Source organism: Oncorhynchus kisutch, linkage group LG6, assembly GCF_002021735.2.
Source record: "Oncorhynchus kisutch isolate 150728-3 linkage group LG6, Okis_V2, whole genome shotgun sequence".
NCBI lineage: Eukaryota > Metazoa > Chordata > Actinopteri > Salmoniformes > Salmonidae > Oncorhynchus > Oncorhynchus kisutch.
In genome coordinates, this window is record NC_034179.2 from 46,563,891 (window position 1) to 46,587,413 (window position 23,523).

Genomic DNA, 23,523 nt, shown 5'->3' on the forward strand with positions numbered 1-23,523 from the left:
CAGAGGATTAAATACACAACATGTAATTGATGGAATTGGAACCAGGTGTGATGGAAGACAAGACAAAATCAATGGAAAATTAAAAGTGGATCGGCGATGGCTAGAAGGTCGGTGACGTCGACCGCCGAATGCCGCCAAAACAAGGAGAGGGACCGACTTCGGCGGAAGTCGTGACACCCATATTGCTAGAATGCAATGACTATATTGCTGGATTCAAACTTTCAACCTTTGGAATCAGAGGCAGATGTTTATCCACCATCCCGTCCACAACACCCTAGCACAACTGAACCCCACTTTAACGTAACAGCACTCACTGTTGCCCCTAGTGGCCGGTTTCCACATCTTCTCCCATCAACCTCAAACATGGATGGATATCGAATACTGACTTGTATCACGGGCGACCTGGCTGAGCCTATAGTCACTACAATGTCCAAGGCTAGCCTATATTTCACTCAATTCTATTATCCTCACAGTTACAGTCATAGAGACTGTTGCATGTAGTATTTCGAGGAGAGAGTAACTGTAGTGCCTTATATCACTTGCTTGGTCTACAGCCAGGGTATATAATTGGAGGAAATCAACTAATCTCATAAGAGGCTAAAGCTGCTTGAGAACCAAGGGGAAGGGATTTAGACTAGTTAGGGGACTAATTGATTGTGGTAGGCTATGCAGTGGTGGAAAAAGTACTCAATTGTCATACTTGATAAAAAGTAAAGATACCTTAATAGAAAATGATTCAAGTAAAAGTCACCCAGTAAAAAAATACTTGAGTAAAAGTCTAAAGTATTTGGTTTTAAATATACTTAAGCATCAAAAGTAAAAGTATAAAACAGATGGCTCCCTTTTCTTGTTTTTTATTTACGGATAGCCAGGGGTAAAATTCAACACTCCAACATCATTACAAATTAAGCATGTGCGTTTAGTAAGTCCGCCAGATCAGAGGCAGTAGGGATGGCCACTGATGTTCTATTGATAAGTGTGTGTATTAGGCAATTTTCCTGTCCTGCTAAGCATTCAAAATGTAACAAGTACTTTTGGGTTTCAGGGAAAATGTAAGGAGTAAAAAGTACATACTTTTCTTTACGAATGTTGTAAAAGTAGTAAAAAATAAAAAATAGTAAAGTACAGATACCCCCAAAAACTACATAAGTAGTACTTTAAAGTATTTAAATTATTAAAGCTAGCATACTATGCTTGTATGCTAGCATTTTGGCTATGGTCTTGATTGTTACTAGCCTATTACTAGTAACAAGTAATAGGCTAGTAACAATCAAGGACATAGCCAAAATGCTAGCATACAAGCATAGTGTGTGTATTAGGCAATTTTCCTGTCCTGCTAAGCATTCAAAATGTAACAAGTACTTTTGGGTTTCAGGGAAAATGTAAGGAGTAAAAAGTACATACTTTTCTTTACGAATGTTGTAAAAGTAGTAAAAAATAAAAAATAGTAAAGTACAGATACCCCCCAAAACTACATAAGTAGTACTTTAAAGTATTTAAAGTATTAAAGCTAGCATACTATGCTTGTATGCTAGCATTTTGGCTATGGTCTTGATTGTTACTAGCCTATTACTAGTAACAAGTAATAGGCTAGCTTTAATACTTTAAATACTTTAAAGTACTACTTATGTAGTTTTTGGGGGTATCTGTACTTTACAATTTTTTTTATTTATTTTTTTTACTTTACTACTTTTACAACATTCGTAAAGAAAAGTATGTACTTTTTACTCCTTACATTTTCCCTGAAACCCAAAAGTACTTGGGTAGGGCCATGTATGTTTTGCTGTTTAATCATGTTCTTAAAATAGCCTAGATTTTGGACCAAACAAGTGTGTCATATGGTACATGTTTGGAAATGACATAATGTAGACTTTTATTTTAATTTTTTTTAACCTTTATTTAAAAAGGCAAGTCAGTTAAGAACAAATTCTTATTTTCAATGACGGCCTAGGAACAGTGGGTTAACTGCCTGTTCAGGGGCAGAATGACAGAATTTGTACCTTGTCAGCTCAGGGGTTTGAACTTGCAACCCTCTGGTTACTAGTCCAACGCTCTAACCACTAGGCTACGCTGCCGCCCCAAAGCTAAGCTAAGTTTAGAAAGAATAATCCTGTTGTTTGATTAACATTGACACCGTATAGACCTAGCTACTTAACAAAATGTAACAATGACTTAAAATATTAACACTAAAATAAAAAGGGTGTGATATGAATATTATGTGCTTGGGCTATTTGGGTATAAAGCTATAGCAGAAATAATACTAATGTAAGCCTAGATATTGCATTGCCTCTGTTTGATCAGAATGTTACTTTTACTGCATAGTAATGTCAAGAGGACTCTGGTTTCATCTATAGAGTGACAACAATGCTATTTTTGTAGGTGTGAATGGCCAGCATGGCAAGGAGTGGAACTGCTGGCTGGTGACACATGGGATCCTTTAGTACCTCCTACTGCATACATTAGCTTCGTACAATGCATTCGGACAATATTCAGACCCCTTTATTTTCAGCATTTTGTTACGTTACAGCCTTATTCTAAAATTGATTTTAAAAAATCTATACACAATACCCCATAATGACAAAGCGAAAACAAGTTTATTAAAAATATAATTGATGGGACATGATTTGGAAAGGAACAAACCTGTCTATATAAGTTGACACTGCATGTCAGAGCAAAAACCAAGCCATGAGGTCAAATGAATTGTCCGTAAAGCTTCGAGACAAGATTGTGTCGAGGCAAAGATCTGGGGAAGGGTACCAAGAAATGTCTGCAGCATTGAAGGTTCCCAAGAACACAGCAGCCTCCATCATAAAAGGAAGAAGTTTGGAACCACCAAGACTCTTCCTAGAGCTGGCCCCAGGGCCAAACTGAGTAATCAAGGGGGAGAAGGGCCTTGGTCAGGGAGGTGACAGAGCTCCAGTCTGACAGAGCTCCAGAGTTCCTCTGTAGAGATGGGAGAAACTTCCAGAAGGACAACCATCTCTGCAGCACTTCACCAATCAGGCCTTTATGGTAGAGTGGCCAGACGGAAGACACTCCTCAGTAAAAGAAACATGACAGCCCGATTGGAGTTTGCCAAAAGGCACCTAAAGGACTCTCAGACTAGTCAGGATCGAGGGAAAGATGAAAAGAGCAAAGTACAGAGAGATCCTTGATAAAAACTTGCTCTAGAGCTCTCATGACATCAGACTGCAATTTCTGGTAACTGTAATGAACTTATCCTCTGCAACAGAGGTACCTCTGGGTATTCCTTTCCTGTGGCATTCCTCACGAGAGATAGTTTCTTCATAGCGCTTGAACAAACTTTAAAAGTTCTTGATATTTTCCGCATTGACTGACCTTCATGTCTTAAAGTAACGATGGAATGTCATTTCTCTGCTTATTTGAGCTGTTCTTGCCATAATATGGACTTGTTCTTTTACCACAAATGTCTATCTTGTGTATACCGCCCCTAACTGATTGACTCAAACGCATTAAATTCCACAAATTCACTTTTAACAAAGCACACCTGTTAATTGAAATGCATTCCATGTGACTACCTCATGAATCCGGTTGAATGAAAAGAGTGTGGAAAGCTGTCATCAAGGCAAAGGGTTTACTTTGAAGAATCTAAAATATATTTTGATTTGTTTAACACTTTTTTGGTTATGAAATGATTCCATGTGTTATTTCATAGTTTTGATGTCTTCACTATTATTCTACAATGTAGAAAATAGTAAAATAAAATAAAAACCCTTGAATGAGTAGGTGTGTCCAAGCTTTTGACTGGTACTGTAGGTCCTGGATGTCAGGAAGCTGGACCCCAGTGGTGCACTGGGCCGTACGCATTACCCTCTGTAGCGCATGACGGTCAGTTGCCTAACAGTTGCCATAGGAGACAGTGATTCAACCGGTCAGGATGCTCTCAATGGTGCAGCTGTAGAACTTTGAGGATCTCGGGTCCCATGCCGTATTCTACCTCAGGTGAACAATACCTCGAGACTTCTTTAATATTAGACATTGTGCACCAGCAGTTATTGACAAATAGACACACACCCCCGGCCCGTGTCTTACCAGACGCAGCTGCTCTGTCCTGCAGATGCACAGAGAAGCCAGCCAGCTCTATATTATCGGTGTCGTTGTTCAGCCATGTCTCGGTGAAACATAAAATATTACAGTCTTGAATGTCCCATTGGTAGGATAGTCTTAATCGTAGATCGTCCAGTTTGTTTTCCGATGATTGCACATTGGCCAATAATACGGCGGGTAGTGGTGGTTTACTTACTCATCTGCGAATTCTTCCAAGGCACCCCGCCCTCTTCCCCCTTTTTCTCTGTCTTTTCTTCACTCGGATGACAGGGATATGGGCCTTGTCTCGACAAAGCAGTTTAATCCTTTGCGTCGAACTCATTAAAGAAAAAAACTTTGTCCAGTTTGAGGTGAGTAATCACTTTTCTGATGTCCAGAAGCTCTTTCCGGTCATAAGAGACGGTAGCATCAACATTATGTACAGAATGAGTTACAAACAATGCGAAAAAACTAACAAAATAGTACAGTTGGTTAGGAGCCCTTAAAACGGCAGCCATCTCCTCCGGCGCCTTTATCCCAAGGCGTTCATGGTCGAATTGCTGCAAAGAAACCACTACTAAAGCGCACCAATAAGAAGAAAATGCTTGCTTAGGCCAACACGAGCAATGAACATTAGACCGTTGGAAATCTTTCCTTTGGTCTGATGAGTCCAAATTTCAGAATTTTGGTTCCAACCGCCGTGTCTTTGGGAGACGCAGAGTAGGTGAACGGATGATCTTCAGAAACATTTATTCTAGTGTAAAAATTGACTACAAAGTATATCATTTTGGTCATAAAGTCAGTCTCGTGCAAAACAGAGATTTGCGAGATTATAGGGGGAAAAAATGTCACAGAATGAAGGGTACCATAACAGTTTTCATTATGTTTTGTTTATTTTAATCCTGTGCACATACCCACAGCTGGCAGCACCCAAGTGATCATCAATTCAGAGAGCAGCTGCACAACTTGCTTTGACATTCGATATCCCTATGGGGCTAGTTATGGACCATCAGTAAATAACACAATGTACATGAGACAATATAAAACATGTCAATAGCTCCAAATTTCTAAGATTTGAAAACCTCAAACCAACTATAAATTGTAGAAATTCATAAACAAATATTGAAAGCAATTAATGATAAAACTGAAAGATGTGCAACATTGACGGTCCCTAACTAGCCACAGTTACTGATGTTAGTTCCCCATGAGACACCATATGAACAAAGCCAGTATTACTTCCCTAAAATAGTCTGAATGAATCTATGATAATTTAAGCAACCTGTAATTAATTTGGACATTTTTGCAGAGGAGGTTTTAGTCGTGCAATTGTACATCTACCTAAGGTTCTTGGTGCAGTATTTGTCAAGTGAAGACAATTGAAACTTGTTGTCTTATGTAAAGAAAGTCAGATGCGCTGCGCTGATGGGCAGGTATTATGATACTGATGGTTTGTCGAGACTGATGGTTTGTACCATTGTGGCTACCATTTCAGCTCAATCTAGTTGTCGTGTCGAGGATAACAGTTGTTGACAACTGTAAAATTTTAGCTAAGCCTAAGCCTAACCCTTTTTCTAACCTTAACATCAGTCCCTTACCTGACACGTTAGTTATCCTAACCTACCTGGTTAGGTCTCATAACCTGTCAAGTTAGTTCTTCTAACCTGCCACATGAATTCTTCTAACCTGCTATGTAAACAAACCATCAGTGCCGACAAACCATCCTTCTCACTGTGGTGTGTTCTGCCGTATTATTGATTAGAGTGCAATTTTGACATTAGAATAAATGTTTCTGACTAATATCGATGCCACATCGGCCGTTTTCTATCAGAGAAGTTGTTTATTGCTTCCAGTTGCGCTTTAATAAATCCTCTTCAGGATCAGACCCTTATTTCAATTTTCGCCTAAAATGACATACCCAAATCTAACTGCCTGTAACTCAGCCCCTGAAGCAAGGATATGCATATTTTTGGTACCATTTGAAAGGAAACACTTTGAAGTTTGTGGAAATGTGAAAGGAATGTAGGAGAATATAACACATTAGATCTGGTAAAAGATAATACAAAGAAAAAACAAACATTCTTTTACATTTTTTTTGTACTTTCATCTTTGAAATGCAAGAAATGTATTATTCCAGCCCAGCTGCAATGTCGATTTTGGCCACCAAATGGCAGCAGTGTATATGCAAAGTTTTAGACTGATCCAATGAACCATTCTATTTCTGTTCAAAATGTTGTTTCAAGACTGCCCAAATGTGCCTAATTGGTTTATTAATAACTTTATGTTCAAAACTGTGCACTCTCCTCAAACAATAGCATTGTATTATTTCACTAAACACTACTGTAAATTGGATGGTGCAGTTATATTAACAAGAATGTAAGCTTTCTGCCAATATCAGATATGTCTATGTCCTGGGAAATGTTCTTGTTAATTACAACCTCATGCTAATCTCAACGTCCTACAGGGGACCCACCGACCTTGAAGAAGTTTTAATGGCTAAGCCAAAAAACAAGGAAGTTCAGCCCCCTTTAAAGTGGTCTTGCAATACATTATATGTCCTCTGGGTGACAGTGTACTCCAATTGCATTTTTCCATGAGCATCATGAGAAAGTGTGCAGCCAAGATTGAAATTGCACAAAGGGAAGTTCCTCCACGACAGTAGGCCCCTACCTATCAGTATTGATGCAAGTGGTGTGGTCAAGTGTTCACTCACTGAATACTGTTATTGTTTGTCAGCAGGTACACATGTTCTATATTAAACATGATGATTTCTGGAATCTCTTTTTGTACGGCTGATCCTATTGATCATAGATCTAAGGAGAGGAGGTATATGGGGAGGTATTGGCATCAATCACCTACTACAACCAATTGCATTGAACTGAATGTCAGAGCCACCTTGATGCACCTCTTTGTGGTTATTTTATGACTAAATAATGACTGCAACGTCCTATAACTAATCCTGATTATAATTAAGATTTGTGATGAGACAATTGATGCACCGTATGTTATGCAGCCAGGTAAATCACATTAAGCATGGTAGGCTATATAATGACTAATTACCCAGTACTTAGATTGTCCAGACAATTGGCTAAAGATTTGGAGAGTCGGATATATTACCAGACATAACATCATCTGATCATAGATAAGGGAGATAAAGGAGGAAAAAAAAATTCTGTGTACACAATGCAGCTTAAAAGACTGTCATGCAGAATGTAGCCTACTATAAATGGTTCATTTGGGCTAATATACAGTAACAGGGCTGCTGGAAGAAATAGAGAACCGCACACTGTAGAAAAAAGGAATAGATTTAAAACTGAGGCTTGAATGCAAAATAAAGATGTTTATTGAAGCATCATGGTGCCAAAGAAGATATAGTGCAAAAAAGTGCATAAATAAAAGGTGAAAACAAAACAAAAATGATTTTGCCTTAGGCCATCATCAGTGTAAATTGTCAGCACACACACCTGTGTGTGGAAGTGAGGGAGGGATTTTTAAATGGACCACCCTTGGCTGAAAAATCGACACTCGTTCATCCCGCAATGATTGCGTTTTCAGCCACGGGTAGCTTGTTGGTGCTTCTTATACTCTACAGTCAATTATGAATGCATGTCTACTTATATGAAATGTATAGTTATTAATATACGTCTACAGTATGATAGCTAGCAAATTAATTTGCTAACTAATGTTAGCCTTCCTAGCTGGATCTTCTGAAGAAGGAAAACGTTTTATTTCTACAATTTCCAAAAGATAACCAAACAAAAACAGATGTACTTTTTACAATACGTGTTTGTGCCGTCGTGCATTAGTAGCACAATTTCTAACTTATTTGTATTCGTTTTCACTTACACTTGTATGCTGACGTCTCCATTGATGTTGTTTTTAAGTTTACGCAGACTTTTCTTAGCGGGTGTACAATCGTCACAAATTTAATTATGGGGAGTCTCAGGCCACGGAGTGAATATAATTGTACACTCGCAAAGCTCACTAAAAACGAGGGCTGAGGGGCTTACGTTGCAAACTTCCCTTGCTTGGCTAATCATTTGAACCACCCGCCAAGATGGCGACGGGGATTCCCCTAAGTGCGAGGGTAAGTGGACAAGGGTGTGCCTTTTAAGTGTTTGGACCGCAACCCTACATATACAAAGGTATGTGGACACCACTTCAAATTAGTGCATTCAGCTATTTGAACCACACTCATTGCTGACAGGTGTATAAAATCGAACACACAGCCATGCAAATTAATTTCAAACATTGGCAGTTGAATGGCCTTACTGAAGAGCTCAGTGACTTTCAACGTGGCGCCGTCATAGGATGCCACCTTTCCAACAAGTCAGTTAGTCAAATTTCCACCCTGCTAGAGCTGCCCCGGTCAACTAAGTGCTGTTATTGTGATGTGGAAATGTCTAGGAGCAACAACAGCTCAGCCGCGAAGTGGTAGGCCACACAAGGTCACAGAACGGGAGAGTCGAGTGCTGAAGCACATAGTTCGTAAAAAATAATCTGTCCTCGATTGCAACACTCACTGCCAAGTTCCAAGCTGCCTTGTGCTTCACAATAACTGTTTGTCGGTAGCTTTATGAAATGGGTTTCCATGGCCGAGCAGCCACACACAAGCCTTAGATCACCATACGCAATGACAAGCGTTGGCTGGAGTGGTGTAAAGCTCATCGCCATTAGACTCTGGAGTAGTGGAAACTCGTTCACTAGAGTGATGAATCACGCTTCACCATCTGGCAGTCTGACGGTCGAATCTGGGTTTGGCGGATGCCAGGAGAACGCTACCTGCCCGAATACATAATGCCAATTGTAAAGTTTGGTAGAGGAGGAATAATGGTCTGGGGCTTTTTTCCATGGTTCAGGCCCTGTAGTTCCAGTGAAGGAAAACCTTAACGCTACTGCATACAATGACATTGTAGACAAACTTTGTGGCATGACAATGCCCCTGTACACAAAGTGTGGAAGAACTTGACTGGCCTGCACAGAGCCCTGACCTCAACCCCAACTAACACCTTTGGGATGAATTGGAACGCCGACTGTGAGCCAGGCCTAATCGCCCAGCATCAGTGCCCGACCTCACTAATGCTCTTGTGGCTGAATGGAAGCAAGTCGCAACAGAAATGTTTCAACATCTAGTGGAAAGCCTTCCCAGAAGTGTGGAGGCTATTATAGCCGCAAACGGGGGCCAACTCTATGATTTTGGAAAGAGATGTTCGACAAGCAGGTGTCCACATACTTTTGGTCATGTAGTGTACATCAGAAAATCAATAAATCAGTACCTAGTACAATAGAAAGCATGATCTAGATTATATACTAAACATACAAAAGCAGACAGAGAAACATAAATTATTGCTTATATATACCATGTGAACATTTCCTCAGAATGTCTGTAATAAAGCCCTTTTGTGGAAAAAATAAATAATAATTGACTGGCTGGGCCTGGCTACTACTTATAGAGCCTATACATATATATCTAGCCAATATAATATAATGTAGTTGATAGCCAAATAAACATTATATTAAAATGTATCTGTTGGAATGTGCAATAATAGGCTTAGTAAATGGGCCATCTATTGGTCTGTCATATAGCATGATGTTGAATCATGACCATCCCATTTAGCCAGCCTAACTAAACTGACATCAAAGGTTTTGAAAGCTCTATTCCGAAAACGTACCTAGGTGTTTTGATTCAAATACATACTGTAATTCAATGAAACGTAGTAGTCTCAACCGCGAAATAAACTAGGCTGCAGAAAACGGAATTTGTCGAGATCTGTGTGTTGCTTTCAAAAGTTGCTGTTACGAATTGCTGTGTCGGGACCCGGTTTGGCCCAAGAGGAAAGGTGATATTTTTGTATATATTTTTTCCTCTCCCTTTTTAGGGGTGGGAAAATTATTTCAATTTCCATCCGCACTATAGTACAGTAAAGAGCGTAATGCCTGTGAGGATCGCTCATGTAATCTAAACGGTATTTGGAACGGAGTGGTGAAACAATATTTCAAATTTCGTGAAAACCTTTAGAACGCAGCAAGGATCACTTTCATTGTTGTCGACATTCTTCCGGGCATGAAGGACCAAATCCGTCTGGGTTAAGGGGCGAATCGGATGGGAATTTTACCATGAAAACATTTTGGAAGGTAAATAAGCGACCAACTTCGAGAGAAACCAAGCTTCATTTGAGAGAACTTAATGAAAAGAAAACTAAAACAAGGAATCTTCAGAACGATTAGACCAATCTTGTCAAAACATTGGTCAAATTAGTAACTTTGTGCAGTGTTATTTCACATGGAAACAAATTAACAATAGGTAGTCAGTGCTAATACTTTCCGGGTAGTCTATTGACAAAGACGGACGCAGGCGATGCCCATGATACAGTGTGTTCGCAATTAATGTTTCTCCTAAAGATATTGAGAGGTTAACGTTGTATTTTCTAGTAACATTTCACCATACTCAAGAGTTATCAATGTATCATTGGCAATACGTTGTTTAATGCACGCCCCCGTAATGGTTCTGAAGAACGTTTAGTCACCTCTGATGTCTTCTGTCTGGAACAATTGTTTTACATCAATATTTGAAAAAACGAAATACACCAAAGAATTGAAGTCTACACTGAACCCATATGTTCTTATTTTAATGGATTAAACGAATTTGAATCGTTGTGGAACGCCCTTGGACGGACATTGAAAGCCAAGACGAAGCCATTCTCCAAAATACAGTTTGTCATTTTGATGAAAATGCTAACGTTAGTTGGATAAAATCCGTGTGGAAAAAACAACGGAAGCCCAATGAGCGAGACACAGTCAACACTCACTGACAGGTAAATAATATCTCATTCCCACGACGCATGAATGGTAGCTCAAGTCCTATACTGCTTATGCCGTTGCATTTATCCCTTCCCACGGCTCTGTATTGGTATTTTAATGTAACTATCAGGATATTGTAATGTAGCCTAGCGATACACATGATGGAATTTTTCCATGTCATGGTTTCAGGCCAGTGGACCAACGCGTTTGTTATGAAATCCCATGTCCCTTTCCCTTTCTAATATTATTAGATGTGTCTGATTTTCTCCTACTCCATTCATAGACGCTAACTGCTTTAGCGCCTATTGAAGGTATGGGGGAGTTTTGTTAAGAGCCCTGACACTTGCTCTAAACAACGTACCGCAAGCAATGCGTGTTTTTGGAAAAAGGCAGTGGTGGAAAAAGTATCCAATTGTCATACCTGATTAAAAGTAAAGATAACTTCATAGAAAATGACTCAAGTGAAAGTCACCCAGTAAAATACTACTTGAGTGAAAGTATCAAAAGTAAAAATAATTTCAAACTCTTTATATTAAGCAAACCAGATGGCACAGTTCTTGTTTTTATTTTTTTATTTACAGATAGCCAGGGGCACACTCAAGAGAACATTTACAAACTAGGCAATTGTGTTTAGGGCATCTGCCAGATCAAAGGCAGTCGGTTGGCATGACCAGGGATGTTCTCTTGATATGTTTGTAAATTGGACCATTTTCCTGTCCTGTAAAGCATCCAAAATGTAATGAGTTCTTTTGGGTGTCAAGAAAAATGAATGGAGTAAAAAGTACATAATTTTCTTTGGTAATGTAGTGGAGTAAAAATTGTCAATATAAATAGTGAAGTACAGATACCCCCTACTTAAATAGTACTTTGAAGTATTACACTACCGTTCAAAAGTTTGGGGTCACTTAGAAATGTCCTTGTTTTTTAAACAAAAGCACTTTATTTTTTGTCCATTAAAATAACATCAAATTGATCAGAGATACAGTGTAGACATTGTTAATGTTGTAAATTACTATTGTAGCTGGAAACGGTAGATTTATTTATATTTTTATGGAATATCTATAGTTGAAGTAAGAAGTTTACATACACTTAGGTTTGAGTCATAACTCATTTTTCAACCACTCCACAAAGTTCTTGTTAACAAACTATAGTTTTGGCAAGTCGGTTAGGACATCTACTTTGTGCATGACACAGGTCATTTTTCCAACAATTGTTTACAGACAGATGATTTAATTTATAATTCACTGTATCACAATTCCAGTGGGTCAGAAGTTTGTATGCACTAAGTTGATTGTGCCTTTAAACAGCTTGGAAAATTCCAGAAAATGATGTCATGGCTTCATAAGCTTCTGATAGGCTAATTCACATAATTTGAGTCAATTGGAGGTATACCTGTGGATGTATTTCAAGGCCTACCTTCAAAACTCAGTGATACCACTCAGGAAGGAGATGTGTTCTGTCTCCTAGAGATGAAAGTACTTTGGTGAGAAAAGTGTAAATCAATCCCAGAACAACAGCAAAGGACTTTGTGAAGATGCTGGAGGAAACGGGTACATAAGTATCTATATCCACGGTAAAACGAGTCCTATATCGACATAACCTGAAAGGCCGCTCAGCAAGGAAGAAGCCACATTATGGCCATTGCATCATAACCTGTAATCCAGATCTGCAACATTGAACTACCAGACATTGAACTACCGGACTCTGGGTTGCCCACTCTCTCTTGGGCCTTTGGGTTACCAGGTGCCGGTGGTACTTTTCAGCCTGGTACCCACCTTCCTTAGTCCTAGCATTTCGCTACACCCGCAATAACATGTGTATGTGACCAATAAAATGTCATTTGCATGGTTCGGGTAAAAAAAAAAATACAAAAGGGGGCATTTTTATAGACTTGAAAGTCAGATCAGTGATTAACTGTTTTGAGAAAATAATTAAATTATTAGTGGCTCTCATGGTTGAAGGCTTTTATTTAGCCTAGGTATAATTTTAGAGAATCTGCGCACTTAAGATTATTTAGAGAATCTAGATACTTTTGGTCATGTAGTGTATGTCAAAAGTACACCAAAAGGTGTTCAATGGGGTTGAGGTCAGGGCTCTGTGCAGGCCAGTCATGTTCTTGCACACCGATCTCGACAAACAATTTCTGTATGGACCTCGCTTTGTACATGGGGGGGCATTGTCGTGCTAAAACAGGAAAGGGCCTTCCACAAAGTTGGACGCACAGAATTGTCCAGAATGTCATTGTATGCTGTAGAGTTTCAATTTCCGTTCACTGGAACTAAGGGGCCTAGCCCAAACCATGAAAAACAGCCCATTCCATTATTCCTCCTTCAAACATTACACTTTGGCACTATGCATTTGGGCAGGTAGCGTTCTCCTGGCATCCGCCAAACCCAGATTAGTCCGTTGGACTGCCAGAATGATGAAGCGTGATTCATCACTCCAGAGAACCCGTTTCCACTGTTCTATAGTCCAATGGCGGCGAGCTTTACATCACTCCAACCAGCACTTGGCATTGCATATGGGGATTTTAGGCTTGTGTGCAGCTGCTCGGCCATGGAAACTCATTTCATGAAGCCCCCGACGAACAGTTCTTGTGCTGACCTTGCTTTCAGAGGCAGTTTGGAACTCGGTAGTGAGTGTTGCAACAGAGGAAAGATGATTTTTACGCCTTTCACCACTCGGTGATCCCGTTCTGTGAGCTTGCAGCTGAGCCGTTGTTGCTCCAAGATGTTTCCACTTAAAAATAACAGAAGTTACAGTTGACCCGGGGCAGCTCTAGCTGGGCAGAAATTTGACTGACTTGTTGGAAAGGTGGCATCTTATGATGGTGCCATGTTGAAATTCTCTGAGCTCTTCAGTAAGGACATTCTGCTGCCAATGTTTGTCTATAGAGATTGCTTGGATGTGTGCTCAATATTATCGGCAGGGTAGCCTAGTGGTTAGAGAGTTGGACTAGGAACTGGAAGGTTGCAAGTTCAAACCCCCGAGCTGACAGGGTACTAATCTGTCGTTCTGCCCCTGAACAGGCAGTTAACCCACTGTTCCTAGGCCGTCATTGAAAATAAGAATTTGTTTTTAACTGACTTGCCTAGTTAAATAAAGGTAAAATTTAAAATAATAATTAAAAATGATACACCTGTCAACAACAGGTGTGGCTGAAATAGCTGAATCCACTAATTTGAAGGGGTGGCCACATACTTTTGTATAGATAGTTTATGTTGTGAATCACCAATTTAAATTTTGAAAATAATTAGATACTGTATAATTTTTAGGCCCTATCGCAAGCCCTACTACAAGCAGATGGCGAATGCTTTAGAATACATTGCTATCTTAAACATCTCTATAGGATCCATTGAGTTTAAATGCTCACTCAAGAACTGATTTCATGAACATCTCAATCTAAATAGCACACATACACACGGTGTCTGAACTAGCCCTGTTAATCGTTATGATGACAACACAGGCACAGAATATTTCCCACTCACAATTTCGCCCATCCAGAAACAAGTTGATTTCACATGTTCTAACTAGGCCTGCTAAACCAAGATCAAAAACACACTGCAGAAAAGGACTCAGCTTCATTACAAGACAACATACCGTATTGGTGTCTGTCTGACGATGTTTCGCTTAAGTACCAAGCCAACTGGGCAATCGGCTGCAGCCCCACTCCTCGTTTCCTTCACCTTTTCATTTGCGAACATACCGGTTCCGAATAGTTCTCCATTTTACTTTATCGGTATCAGTGTTCAAATTTTGTGATTATCTCCTTCCAGCTGTTAACTTTAACCGACTACAACTGCATCGTATCGTCATCGTATCGTCTCACGTCCTCGCACAGATGCTCCTCATCTGGACAGAGACATAATTGAGCGTAGCAAATGTTGAAATAAAAGCACAAAGATGTATGATTGCAGGTAGAATAGCAGTAGCAGAAAAATAGCTGCATGTCCATCTCTTCTGTGTTTATACCAGCAGGGATACTAGAAGAGATGTGATGTAGACACAGGGCAGGATTTCCGTTGCAAAACTCACTCAATACTGCCCCTCATGTCTTCGCAAGGAATGTTACGGCGCGTCTCAATTTCCAGGTAGCAAAAGAACTGTCAGATGCCGGTGCGCATTACAAGGAGCCGCCCCTTTGGTGAGAAACGACATTGCAACACTGCACTACTCTCTGTACCTTTCGTCTCTGTAAGTGTGTGAATTTACCTTAATGCTGTGGGTTATGCAGATTTTCTGTGGTTTGGCTCCGGTATATCTTACCTCTGATGGCCACCTGCAGAAATGCATACTAGACGGTGGAGTTCCTTCACCGTGCCTAAGCAGAAGAGTTCCTCCACCTTCTGGCACAATCCTGCTCATACACACACTGACTCTCCAACACACCCATTTATTCTGACTATACTCAAGCGCACACACACTCACATAAAATCTTCCTTTACTCTGCTGCTACTCTGTTTATCATTCATCCTGATGCCAATTCACCTTACCCCTATACATATCTACCTCTTATCACTCCAGTATCCCTGCACATTGAAAATATGGTATTGGAACTGACCCTGTATATAGCTTCTTACTTTCTCGTGTTTTTCTTGATTTTGTTCTACCTTATGCTATTTTCTTTAGGACTACATTGATATTGATCACTGCATTGTTGGGTTTAGAGCTTGCAGTAAAGGCATTTCACTGTACTTCTGCACATGACATTAAAACTATGTCTGTATGTCCATGACTGACTGCCACAGAGGTTCAGGGCATTCAGGGCCAATTGGAAGTGTCATGCAGTTGAATCACTGACGAAGGTTGGGAAATGCAACTGGTTCTATTTGCTCTTTGTCACACAGTTTAGCTGATGTGTATTTTCTCTCTCCCCTCACTCCACCCACTCTCGCGGGAAGTGGTGACATCACTGATAAACAATCTCTGTCAGCCCGGCCAAGCCACCAGCCCTTCCTGACAGAGCTGCTGGCCAGAGTGGTGCAGGATGGGAATGAGTGGAGCCTCGCTGTCATTCTGCACCCTTTGCAAATTACAGCATCAAGGGCCTTGTATGTATTTGAGCAGACAGTCAAAACATTGTGGCTGAACATCTCTCTACTTATTTCATGCAAAATTGCTTGTGAGTGGAGTTGAATGAACTATTTATGGTCATATGAATGACTGTCTTGGGATACCAATATCCTACACATGGAGGAAGTTAGATGGATGTAGTGGTTGCATTAGTTAAAATATATCAACAGTGACAAATCATATCCTACAATGAAATGGTAGCTTTCTGCTTAGCTGATTATTGATCTATAAATTTTAGAGGCTTAATTTAAACTTTTGTCTGGCTTCTACAAATAACTTGGAGATACAAATGAGAGTAATGAACAGCTAAAGGATATCCAGGAAAACATAGCTAAAATGCTCTCAATGTACACCAAAACAAACTTCTACAATCTATTGTTAAAGTAGATTTAGCTCGAAAAGAAAGTAGTCTATCGTGTCAGACATGCACATACAAGGCGTGCGCAAGACAACAAAGTTGCAAACTTAACAATATGAATTGGACCAGCATCAAAACAGAATGAGACGAAACAGCCTGGGAATATTGTCCTTCCCAGAAGACGAAGAAAACTGAGACCTTTCCAGCTACGTGGTCAAACTGATATCAGGGGAACTTGACGTGGATGTATCACCAGAGGATCTTTAACGGTACCATAGGATCGGCGTGAAACAGAAAACTGTTAGGGACCCTCACGTGGTAATCTTCAAGTTGTGGAACTATCAGACCAAAGTCAACCATCCGAAGGCACGGGGAGGTAGGAAATCAAAAACCATGGCCAATCCATTTGAAATCGTCCAGGACCTGTCTGCTAGGCTGAGAAAAAATAGCAAGCAATACATTCCGATCAGACAGTCACTGGAGGACAAAGGAATCATATCTCAAAGCAAAGGATGGAATTCACAAGCGCCGATGAAGCCATAAACAGACTACAAGAAACCTTTCCAGTTGAAGGAGAGCCCCCTGTCCTGAGAGGATGAAGCAGGGAAAAAGTGATATGCACACTAAGCATACTTCCAGTGCCTTCAGAAAGTATTCATATCCTGTGACCTATTCCACATTTTGTTGTTACAGCCTGAATTCAAAATGGATTCAATAGATTTCCCCCCCTCACCCATCTACACACAATACCCCATAATGAAAACATGTTCATATATTTTTTTTGCAAATGTATTGAAAATGAAATGCAGAAATATCTAATTTACATAAGTATTCACACCCCTGAGTAAATACTTTGTAGAAGCCCCTTTGGCAGTGATTACGTCTGTGAGTCTTTCTGGGTAAGTCTCTAAGAGCTTTCCACACCTAAAATTGCGCAACATTTGCCCAAATGTATTATTTTCAAAATTCTTCAAGCTCTGTCAAATTGGTTGTTGATCATTGCTTAACAACCATTTTCAGGTCTTGCCATAGATTTACTTGAAGTCAGGAACGTTCACTGTGTTATTGGTAAGCAACTTCATTGTAGATTTGACCTTGTTTTAAGTAATTGTTCTGCTGAAAGGTGAATTCATCTCCCAGTGTCTGGTGGAAAGCAGACTGAACTAAGTTTTCCTCCAGGATGCCTGTGCTTAGCTCCATTCAGTTTATTTTGAATCATGACAAACTCCTCAGTCCTTAATGATTACAAGCATACCGGGCAGGTGTTTGTGACTCCACCTTGTCCCTGACTCCACCTTGTCCCTGTACCGGCATTTTGGAATAACTACACTGTTTATATTCAGCCATATTTCCAGACCTCTTTTCATGGTTAAATGCGGTGTGGTGGATCGCGCAGTATTGTGCAAAGAATAGATGGACCCAACAAGTCTCAACTTCATGGATCTAGATGCTTTACTACAAGGCGAGATAGTCAAACATGACTTCAATCGAATTTCAGTTATGTAATTTTATTCCATCTATTTAATTTGCTGCAGTTGCCCATCCAGTTTTCGTATGCCTCAGATGTCCTTGAATGCAGTGTGGCCAAAACTGAATCTGTGGCCAGGCTTTATCCTGCCAGAGTCAGGAAGAAATGGAAATATCTAGTTGCCGAGAAACGTTGACTCCACGGAACAGCGAGTGACAAGATGTCAAGGCCCAGGCTAAGCAGTGTCAACTCAGGAATTGTTGAGGTCTGTGCTGATACCTCGACATGCCTTCCAACTGTGCCAAACCCCTTTCAAGCAATCTCTTTCTCTCTCTTACTCACACAGTTTCTCACTCTTACAGCTTTGCCCAGCTGTTTCTACACTCTGCTGTCTGTTTGCCACATGTGATGCAGCAGCAAGTCACATGCCTCTCAGGGAACATACTTCTGTCCTAACTTTTCATAATGTCTGTGGTATTTTGTGTCGACAGTCACTTTGCTCTCTTCATGCTTTTGGTTATTGCTTCTGCTTCAGAAGCCAGAACATTTAGGTTATTGCAGTGGACAGGACATGGCCACAGATTATAAGAATTAGAATTGGTATATGGCAAAGAAATTTTACTTTCTTCCACTTTCTATGCCTGATTTTGATTCCTTTTCCTTGGAGTCTCTGAAACAACAGAGAAGGAAGCATTATCTATATTACACAATCAAAGGCATTGAAGCAGTTTACTACCTTAGTGAAAGTAGCCAATGACTTAGTTAAAATCGAGCTACTTGATGTATGCTACTTGACGTAATAGGAGATTAGGGCTGACCCCATTTAGTCGACTGGTCGATTGTTTGGTCGATAGGCTGTTGGTTGACCGAGATTTCTTTAGTCGAGCATATAGCCCGAAAAATGTAAATAAATGATGGTGTACAAGACACCTGTCTGATTCGCTCCTGTCTGAGTGGACTAATCCATTGTGGAGGGAGATGGCACAGTTCATCACTCTAAGACGTGCTACTGAAATTGTATATGGTTATATTACATAATAATAATAATAATGATGGTGCAACACTTTCTCCCGCGTTGGATAGCGTCGCTCTCCGTTGTTTTGAAACCTCAGGGCGCTGTTGAATTGGTGCCTTTTCATAGATTATGTTGCTATGTGCATAAGAGCAAAGTTACCCAGCATGTTGGCGTTGAGAACAATCCGCCGGAGACAGCAGTGCATTTAGGAGATGGGAAAACAACCCTTAATTGTCTAAGAATAGTGAGGAGAGAGGAAACGCCAAACTTCATTAGGTCTATAATCAACAGCCTAACTGTTAAATGTGCCTGGCTGTATTCTATATATAGTGTGTGTGTGGAAAAATAATACAGATCCTGCTTCAGTAGCCTGTTTGACTGTTTGTTTAATAGCCTACTGATTTCGTGAGCACCAAGTGTCTAGCAATCACAATGTCTGATAAACAATTTTACAAATTCAGTTTTTAATCTTTCCTATGCCGTAATAAAGGGTTTAGGCAGCGTTTTTTCACCCCTTAGAACAGCCTCTCTAGAATTACTTATGATTTATTTGTTTACACTGTTCCAATTTGTCAGAAATTATATTTGTAATAATAATAACCCTCCTTGATCTCGTTGTTGTTTTTGTTATGATCATTATAATAAGTAATGTTATCATTAGTAGGCTTAGTATAGCAGCCTTGTATAACCACCATCGGGCTGTAGGCATAAGAGCGAGTCCTGTTTAGACTTAATACTGTAACTTAGGCCTATATTTCAGTACTTATATAGGCTACTGTATCAATCAATTGTTAATTTGTTCATGTCATCACACAGCATATGTGTCCTTCATGATTTGAAATGCAGTCAAGCATTTTAGTTTTCAAATAACAAAGCAACCTTTGAAATATTAGCATAAACAATAAATAAACCATTCCATGTCAGCAACAGTATTCACAAATGCATGCTACTGTTTTTGGTCTTTGCAATAATAATGGCTTTTCAAAAACAATAAAATAATAATAATTACAACAGACTCTTCTACGCTTATAATTTATTTAGTGTTGTTTACATTGTTCCAAAGGGCCAGAAAAATGATATTGTAATCTAACAGCACCTGTTTGGCACAAATAATATGCATGCAGCGCTTGCTCCTTATCTTCTTTTTCTTGATCTCCAGTATTTTCCACAACCAGTCAAATTTATTCCATACATCTGACTTCCTCTTTACCTCCTCAGCAACCAACCATTCCACCATTTCGAGTTTGTCACGTCACCTGCATCCATTTTGCTCTCACGTCTTCTGGTGTTCAGCGTTTTTATAACCAAGTTATTCATGTGATTATGGTATGCTATAGGTCAGGCCCTATTGGTCACGTGCCAGCGATGCATACATGTGTCACATAAAGAGAGCAAGGTTTGAGGGAATAGAGAATGTATTTCCTAAACAAATGAGGGATTTCGGTAAGAGAACTTTTCAGTCAGATATGGCTGTAATTATTTTCAGGTTCAGCAATACGGACAGCGCGATAACACTGATGTTCTGTGGTGGTCGCTGCAAGAGAGAGAGAACGGGTACTAGTCACAGTCACTCTCTGTCATTTTTTTAACACAGAACATCAAATCAATTGCAGTCGGACTCTTGATCTCGTTGTTGTTTTTGTGTGTCTTTTAATAATTTCAGTAAACAGTGCACTTTAAGCATCAGACAAGCTCAGTGCATATAGTTTATTTGATTAAAACACATTAAATGTGTCTGTACCAGTCAAAGGTTTGGACACACCTACTCGTTCCAGAGTTTTTCTTTCTTTTTATTTTCTACATTGTAGAATAATAGTGAAGACATCAACTATGAAATGACACATGGAATCATGTAGTAACCAAAGAAGTGTTAAACAAAATAAAATATGTTATGTTTGAGATTCTTCCAATAGCCACACTTTGCCTTGACAGCTTTGCACACTCTTGGCATTCTCTCAACCAGTTTCCCCTGGAATGCTATTCCAACAGTCTTGAAGGAGCTTCCACATATGCTGAGCACTTCTTGGCTGCTTTTCCTTCACTGCGGTCCAACTCATCCCAAACCATCTCAATTGGATTGGCGTCAGGTGATTGTGGAGGCCAGGTCATCTGATGCAGCACTCCATCACTCTCCTTCTTGGTCAAATAGCTCTTACACAGCCTGGAGGTGTGTCGAATAATTTCCTGTTGAAAACAAATGATAGTCCCACTAAGCCCAATGGTATGGCGTATCGCTACAGAATGCTGTGGTAGCTATGATGGCTAAGTGTGCCTTGAATTCTAAATAAATCAGTGTCACCAGCAAAGCACCTCGACACCATCACACCTTTTCCATGCTTCACAGTGGGAACCACACATGCTCAGATCATCCGTTCACCTACTCGGTGTCTCACAAAGACACGGCGGTCTCACATTTGGACAAATTTCAACCCTATCTAATGTCCATTGCTTGTGTTTCTTGGGCAAAGCAAGTCTCTTCTTCTTATTGGTGTCCTTTAGTTGTGGTTTATTTGCAGAAATTTGACCATGAAGGCCTGATTTGTCTGTTACGTGAACTCTGTGAAGCATTCATTTGGGCTACAATCTGAAGCTGGTAACTCTAATGAAGTTATCATCTGCAGCAGAGGGCACTCTGGGTCTTCATTCCTGTGGCGGTCCTCATGAAAGCCAGTTTCATCATGACGCTTGACGGTTTTTGCAACTGCACTTGAAGAAACTTTAAAAGTTCTTGACATTTTCCAGATTGACTAACCTTCATATATATATATCACTTGTGTATTGATTTTAAGAAAGGCATTGATGTTTATGGTTAGGTACACATTGGATGCAACGACAGTGCTTTTTTTTCTCGCTGAATCATCATCATCGCTTGTTAAATCATCACCTGTTTGGCGAAGTAGGCTGTGATTCGATGATAAATGAACAGGCACCGCATCGATTATATGCAACGCAGGACAAGCTAGATAAACTAGTAATATCATCAACCATGTGTTGTTCACTAGTGCTAATGTTAAGATTGTTTTTTTATAAGATAAGTTTCATGCTAGCTAGCAACTTACCTTGGCTCCTTGCTGCGCTCGCGTAACAGGTAATCAGCCTGCCGCATAGTCTCCTCATGGAATGCAATGTAATCGGCCATAATCGGTGTCCAAAAATGCCGATTACCGATTGTTATGAAAACTTGAAATCGGCCCTAATTAAATCGGCCATGCCATTCCGATTAATCAGTCGACCTCTAATATATATATACACTGCTCAAAAAAATAAAGGGAACACTTAAACAACACAATGTAACTCCAAGTCAATCACACTTCCGTGAAATCAAACTGTCCACTTAGGAAGCAACACTGATTGACAATAAATTTCACATGCTGTTGTGCAAATGGAATAGACAACAGGTGGAAATTATAGGCAATTAGCAAGACACCCCCAATAAAGGAGTGGTTCTGCAGGTGGTGACCACAGACCACTTCTCAGTTCCAATGCTTCCTGGCTGATGTTTTGGTCACTTTTGAATGCTGGCAGTACTTTCACTCTAGTGGTAGCATGAGACGGAGTCTACAACCCACACACGTGGCTCAGGTAGTGCAGCTCATCCAGGATGGCACATCAATGCGAGCTGTGGCAAGAAGGTTTGCTGTGTCTGTTAGCGTAGTGTCCAGAGCATGGAGGCGCTACCAGGAGACAGGCCAGTACATCCGGAGACGTGGAGGAGGCCAACAACCCAGCAGCAGGACCGCTACCTCCGCGCAAGGAGGAGCACTGCCAGAGCCCTGCAAAATGACCTGCAGCAGGCCACAAATGTGCATGTGTCTGCTCAAACGGTCAGAAACAGACTCCATGAAAGTGGTACGAGTACCCGACGTCCACAGGTGGGGGTTGTGCTTACAGCCCAACACCGTGCAGGACATTTGGCATTTGCCAAAGATTGGCAAATTCGCCACTGGCGCCCTGTGCTCTTCTCAGATGAAAGCAGGTTCACACTGAGCACATGTGACAGACGTGACATAGGCTGGAGACGCCGTGGAGAACGTTCTGCTGCCTGCAACATCCTCCAGCATGACCGGTTTGGCGGTGGGTCAGTCATGCTGTGGGGTGGCATTTCTTTGGGGGGCCGCACAGCCCTCCATGTGCTCGCCAGAGGTAGCCTGACTGCCATTATTAGGTACCGAGATGAGATCCTCAGACCCCTTGTGAGACCATATGCTGGTGCGGTTGGCCCTGGGTTCCTCCTAATGCAAGACAATGCCAGACCTCATGTGGCTGGAGTGTGTCAGCAGTTCCTGCAAGAGGAAGGCATTGATGCTATGGACTGGCCCGCCCGTTCCCCAGACCTGAATCCAATAGGGCACATCTGGGACATCATGTCTCGCTCCATCCACCAACGCCACGTTGCACCACAGACTGTCCAGGAGTTGGCGGATGCTTTAGTCCAGGTCTGGGAGGAGATCCCTCAGGAGACCATCCGCCACCTCATCAGGAGCATGCCCAGGCGTTGTAGGGAGGTCATACAGGCACGTGGAGGCCACACACACTACTGAGCCTAATTTTGACTTGTTTTAAGGACATTACATCAAAGTTGGATCAGCCTGTAGTGTGGTTTTCCACTTTAATTTTGAGTGTGACTCCAAATCCAGACCTCCATGGGTTGATAAATTTGATTTCCGTTGATCAGTTTTGCGTGATTTTTGTTGTCAGCACATTCAACTATGTAAAGAAAAAAGTATTTAATAAGAATATTTAATTCATTCAGATCTAGGATGT

At 40.6% G+C, this 23,523-nt stretch overlaps 1 protein-coding gene across 4 annotated transcripts in view; it reads left to right on the plus strand.

Moving 5' to 3' along the window:
* Positions 1-9,784: 9,784 nt before the first annotated feature.
* LOC109892921 (rho guanine nucleotide exchange factor 12-like) overlaps positions 9,785-23,523 on the plus strand; it is a 133,822-nt gene continuing 120,083 nt past the window's right edge. For 2 of the 4 annotated variants that reach the window (XM_031826815.1, XM_031826814.1), the window contains exon 1: positions 9,908-10,859. In XM_031826815.1, the coding sequence (XP_031682675.1) occupies positions 10,828-10,859 (32 nt within the window). In that variant the 5' untranslated portion in view covers positions 9,908-10,827. Of the gene's footprint in view, positions 9,885-9,907; positions 10,860-23,523 lie in introns of those variants that run through there. The other 2 variants (XM_031826816.1, XM_020485806.2) reach the window with 2 other exon arrangements.